The 6,357-nt window shown below is 40.7% G+C and overlaps 1 protein-coding gene across 3 annotated transcripts in view; it reads left to right on the plus strand.

Moving 5' to 3' along the window:
* arhgef18b (Rho/Rac guanine nucleotide exchange factor 18b) overlaps window positions 1–5,682 on the plus strand; it is a 46,810-nt gene extending 41,128 nt beyond the window's left edge. For all 3 annotated transcript variants that reach the window (XM_089000754.1, XM_089000755.1, XM_089000756.1), the window contains 2 exons: window positions 773–919; window positions 2,823–5,682. In XM_089000754.1, the coding sequence (XP_088856880.1) occupies window positions 773–919; window positions 2,823–3,157 (482 nt within the window). In that variant the 3' untranslated portion in view covers window positions 3,158–5,682. The remainder of the gene's footprint in view (window positions 1–772; window positions 920–2,822) is intronic.
* Window positions 5,683–6,357: the final 675 nt, after the last annotated feature.

A 6,357-nucleotide genomic window follows, 5' to 3' on the forward strand; every position in this document is an offset into this window, starting at 1 on the left:
CGCAAGTCCCGTCTGTGCATGATGTTTGCTGTTGCAACAATTGAAAGATTAGAACAGATTTAATCTCTGGACAAATAGAGCCAATGTGGAAAGTAACATGGAAATGTATAAAAAGCAGAATAAAATGAAAAGCAATTTGGAAAATGACATTACAAGAGTCAAATTTGATTTAAAGACAAAAAGTGCCAACAACGGTGCACAACTAGAGATGCTATGCTGAGTTGTGGTTTTTTTAGGTTGTTGCCTTTATTTACCTTAATCGCAAAGAGAACCCATAAAAAGACATTCACAATTACCTAGCAAGCCAAATAACCTCTAAAGCACATAAAAGGTGGACAGTTTTTCCGAAACCACCTATGTTATGCATAATTATCTAATGTTACATCCCTCATGACATTTATCTGCTCATAGCCTTGACCCAGTTTTATGATTTACCATTATTCTATTACTATGTCATACTGTCTTTACAGAACACCCCTCCATTTCATGAACACTTCCAATTCTACCAAAAATTGTTTGCTATACTTTAGATTTGGTTATGTTAAAAATAGGTTCCTGCTTTGATTTGTGCACAATACCCAAACTGTGTCAGAGAGTTTTATCAATTAAGTGGCTTGTTAGAATCATGTTAGCGCCGCAAATTGGGTCAGCCCGCCTGGTTTATCAAATAATGAGAGAAACTAAGCCGCTCCAAATTAGTGTTGGAATTCAATTTCACAATAAAACGACCCTTCTTCATCTTCATCTCCACCTCCTCCGACTCGCCTCTCAGCCTCGGTGGACATGAAGCAGATTCTCCCCCTGAAACTGTCGGCGCGTGACGACAGCGCCTTCAAAGCCAAACGCTCGGTCAGCCCCCACCAGCCAGCGCCGCTGTCTGCGCATCCTGTGCCTTCCTCCCTCCATCATCATCACCGAGGTACACGCGCTCACTCCTACGAACAAACACAGCCGAATGAATTGCCGACCCCATCCACCGTTGTTCTTTTCCTGGCCACTCCCTGTGTAAACATCTACCAGTGTCACATTGTGAATAATTGTCACCCCGCACGCATATCATCACACTAGAAATTTATTACCGTGCAATGAAAAATAGTTTTGGGATAAGAGGCTGAACAACAAAAGGTTTCTTGGAGTTGATTGTAATGTGATGGAAATCGAGTCAAAATGGATTGACGATTGATGTTTTGCACCGCAGACCAGATGTTGCGTTTTTGAGCCAACTGTAAAAGAAACAAATCATTGCACTGAATGTAGCAGGGATGCATTTGAGCCGCACCCTTGCGCCATTGACGCATTTTGACAACCACTGGCGCAACTTTGTAACTCCACTGCGCCAACACCGGCGCACGTCTATTACAATTGGAGCATATTGCTACATGATCCGCGCCACATATGACCTACTTCTGTTAAAATAGCCAAAGAAACTAATTTAGTTAAACAACAATTGAAAACTGTTCGTTTTCCTTTGGAGGTTTTAACTTTTGTCGTGATCTGCCGAAAGAGATGATCGAATATTCATTTACCAATGATGCATTGCAGTATTTACATCGAACGACAATCGAGATAGATGGTTGCAATATGGAGCGAGAGAACAGAAATAAAACTCAAAGACTCAGAAAGACATTAAAAACAAGCAGGAAACAAACATTTTCGTTTTTTAAGAAACGACGAAGTGCAGTGACAATTTGTTACAGCAAACTGATGTGAATGATTCAAATTTAGCGGCTAATGGTAGTGAATCAAAGCTGTTACAGCACGTTGAAAATCTTAAAATCAGAGAAATGTGTCAAAGTAGACACTGGTAAGAAGTCTTGTGCTCTTAGAACTCTGTTCTCTGTCTATTTTGTAATACTGTAGAATATCAAAATAGCACGGCATTGATTGTGTAGTAAATAAAGAAAATAGAAAACGTTTGTTTATTTTATGTATGAATAAATTATTTGACTTGAATTAAAATTTGTATATTAGAAAAATAGATTTTAGTCAAATAATGTTTTTCTTTATTTGCAATTTAGAAATACCATGCTCCAATGAATGTATAAGATGTATTATTATTATTATTATTTTGGTTTATTTCAATCTGTTTTGTATACTTTGGCAGTGTAGTTAAATCGGGCCCATCAATTTTAGAATTTGGCCCCCTTTTCAGACATAAGGGGCCAAATTTCCCAGATGCATCCCTGATGTAGTCGTTGTGTTTCGTAAGAGCTCTCCAATGAGTAAAGATGGGACATTGTTGCCAGGCTTCCCTGAAGAAGCATTTCCTGTTTCATTCTGTGTGTTTCATTTGAACTTGTATTGTATTTGAGGATGGACTTGTATGTCATGCAAGCGACCATGATGGCGTCTTGACATCACTGGCATGATGGCCGTATGCCAGACTGCAACAAGTGTTACGACACAAGTGGCGTGTTTTGAAATGAAGAAAGTTGTCATCCATGCACGGCCGTTGCTGGACAGAATATTGTGCCGACAAAGATGGAGCTTCACTTGCACCATAGCTCTCTACAGTCAACGTTGGTCCCATCCGGATGGATATTTTAAGTCTTGCGGTAATCGGATCAACCAGAGCTACCAAAACTAAATACATTTTCACAGTTTCTTACCTGGAGAAGATGTTTTAACAACTGCATGCGCCATGTGGCCTGATCATTTCACTCCTTCGCAGAATGTTTGCTAATAGTCTGTCGAGATAGAAAATGTTCTCTACATTGTTGGCCGATTTAAAAAAAAAAAAAAACGAAATGCCAATAATTAGTTGAATTGTTCTCTTAAACTAAACTTCATTGTAATATTTGTTCAAATCAAACCTTCATTAGATCACCAGCAAAGTCCTTTGGACCATTTTGGACCAGATTCCCAATCTACCGTGATTGGCGGAAGCCACCCTTCAACAATTCAGAAGCCCCCAGTGCCGCCCACTCAGCCCTCTCTGCAGTCTTCCGTGCAGCCTGCCGCCATCCCGGCCCCTTCGCACACCGCCCCATCGCTGCAGTTCCCGGCCCAGGTGCAGCCGCAAGGCCTTGGCCCAAACCCTCACATGCTTGTGCAGGGCCTTGGCCTCAGTCACTGCATGCCATTCCCCCCGCCGCCGCCGCCGCCCTACAACATCAACACAGAAGACCTCAACAAGGAAGACGTCATCTTCTTCTAAGCTCTCTGCTATGAAACAGCCGCCTGGTGGTCTCCTTTTTTTTGAATACTTGGAACTCATTTCTAAACCCAAACAAGCGCACAGCAAGCGTGACAACTTTGGGCTTCTTGAAATGAACATACACTGATCCAAAGATGGCAGCCAGTGATTTGAAGACGACGCTGCAAGGTGCTGAGGCGTTGTAGAGGGGAGGCACCGAGGCCCGGCAGGAAGTCTTTCCCAAGTGATGGTACGCTGTCTGCTTAATGGTTCATTTGCACAATGTAAATATTCCATTCCTGACTCTTGAATGAGCTTTGATGGTGACCATTTTTGTTTAATAATAGTTTGTACAGTTGTCAGACTCTTTAGATGTTTAACCACTTATGTTCTTAATTATGCTTCCATGGAATATTTAATTTTGCAGTCAAGTGCTGTTTTTTCCAGCTCGGACAAGCCCAAAAATGAGCTATTGAGCACATGCCAGACACCACACCTTGACTTGCTTTGAAATAATTTCTTAAAATTTCCTTTCCATTCCCCATCCCTCCATCCATATATATATATATATATATATATATATATATATATATATAGGAAGCCCAACCCAGCACACTTGGGCGGTAGACCCTTGACGAATCACCTGTCAGTCAAATTTCAGGGTAAAAAAGCCCCTTTTTTAATTGAAGTCTAACAAGAACAATTTTGACATCAAATCATAACATAACTGTATTATTCCTCTGACGTTGATTGATATTTTTGGCCGACCGAAAAATACTTTTAATTCTGCCATGCTGAGACTCGCGGGACAAAGCCCGAAGGTCATGACTGCGGACAAGCTCGAAGCTGTTTGAACACATTTCTCGCTTCCTCCCACTTTGTGCGCTTCCTCTTCTCTGAGCTGCAGTCACGCAGGGAAAGAGTCTCCTGTTCATGTCTTGGCCTGCTGATCATTTTTCTGTCACTATGAGGTCACATCTATATCTTATATGGGATGGGTGTATGTTGCAACATGGCACTTTTATTTCAAGGTACCAGCTACGGCTATTGCATGTGTGTGATTGATTACTGATGACATGTCATGAGCAGGTACTGTGGCATAAAACTGATGTCAGTCTTGAATGTGACTGAAGAAACGTGTCGATGTCTATCGCATGACATCCATTAACTTAAGCGGAAATGGCTGTGATATCCCTTCACAGACATTTTTCACCTGTGTAGATTATGTGTACGTACACCCCGCACCTTCATTTTTACATAAGGTACAGACTGTATTTGACATAGCATAAATAGACGATCAGAGAACTCGATTGCGTTGAAATTATGTTGAAAAAAATGGATGCGTTTTCATTTCTTTTGTGTTGATGTTGCGTTGAAGTCACGGTGCACTGCCCGCCGTTTTCCAATTCCTCACTAGCGATGTCATAGATCGCACAAAATCGACTTTTTTCACACCGACTATTGCTCAAGTTGCTTTCTCTTCCCGCTCTCATTGTGCTCCCTTCTGATATTCTTCAAAACACCTGAGCTTGAATCATTGTGTAAAACTGCCGGTCAAGAATTCCTTTTTTGTTGTTCCTTATTTCGACAACCATCAAACGCTCTCATCAGCATCAGCATTGTTGATGGTTTGGCAAGAAAACGTCTCCTGGCAAAAAAAAAAAATTGCTGGCAGCGTCTGTTCATTTTTGGCTCATCAAAACATTCCGTGAAACCCGAAATGTTTTATAACCTGGCTGTGTTTTTGAGTTGAAATGACAGGTGGAAGAAAGCAATGCCTCAAACAATAAAACATGATTGCCGCACATTGTAAGGAAATTGTAGCAACATCAACAAAACGGCATTAACCGAATTGTTGTGTGACATTTTATCATTGACAATCACTCTAGCAAGCTTGTACTCTCCTAACTAGCATGAATGAAACCGAAACGTCTTCAAAGATAAACGGTTCAGAACAGTTCAGGCGGGATGAAATGAACAGGATGGTGCCGGGAACAGATTGTGAAGAACACTTTTGGCTCGGCTTCCGCTTTATGGAAACGGCTCAGTTAAAAACAAGTTACAGGTAGTAAAAAAAAAAAAAACATTCCCATCCCAGACAAGCTTTGGTAGGAGGCGGCCATTTTCAAATGCGTAAATGACAGTGTCACCGCGCGTTTATGACAAGACAGAGCCTCCACAGCCTGGACGCTCCAATTGAACCCTTTACATGACATCTCTTCACAGTGTTAAAAGAAATATGTGAATGAAATTCCATTTAGACTTTGCCTTATTACTCCAGTTGAGTTTTTTTATGGTATCTTTCTATTCCATTTGGCCATTCAGTTTCATGCTAATCAAATGAAAAGACCTCATGTAAACTCGACACTAGACTACCAAGTACCGCTTTTTGTACCTGGCTTGCGACTTGTCCCCAATATTCCTCTCAATTGTCGTGACAACAGAATCATATGACACGCACGGTGAATGAAACTATGCAAAGGCATTTTTAAGGTGAATGCTTTTTTTTCTTATCTGTTGTTGACGAGAAGTCCGCTAGGACTCGCGACATATGTTATTGATAATGTATGCGATACAATACCGTTAATGCTGTTTTTTTTTTTCATAAGGACCGGAAAAACATCACTTTAGTTGTGTGACAAGTCTTAAATGCGTTATCTGTCATTTTGAAGCCGGCCAATCCCATCACTGTACTGTTGCTGAGCAACACATACGTTTTATCATCTGTTGTTTTTAACTCATTCACTGCCAGACGTGCAAAAATGTGTCCACTCCAGTGCCAGGGTTTTTGTCATTGTCACTTGAATTCCAGGACCCACAGAATATTAAGTTTTAGGATGACATCAATATCCAATGCAGTGTAAGAAACCTTAGACACTCTTCTTTCATCAGAAACAAAGATTTAATTACTAAATTATATGGGTCTGTAATTATATGACCTTGAAATGAGAGTGGCTGTCCAAAATATGATGCAATACATACATATTGGTTTATGTAGCGCTTTAACAAAAGCTGAAGCTGGAACAAAGTGCTAACATGGAAATAAGGGAAATGCTGCCCCTTGTGGAAGGGAAAAAAACCATTGTCAGAGACCATGGCCAGCGCTTTATCGGCAGCCAAGCATGAAAAAAACAAAACCCGATCATATTCAGGAATGGCACTCTACGTCATATTTTCAATTCCCGAATGAATTTTGGCAGTGAATGAGTTAATTTTCATGT

This window comes from Hippocampus bargibanti, linkage group LG07 (genome assembly GCF_051943395.1).
Source record: "Hippocampus bargibanti isolate YZ-2025 linkage group LG07, ASM5194339v1, whole genome shotgun sequence".
Classification (NCBI taxonomy): domain Eukaryota; kingdom Metazoa; phylum Chordata; class Actinopteri; order Syngnathiformes; family Syngnathidae; genus Hippocampus; species Hippocampus bargibanti.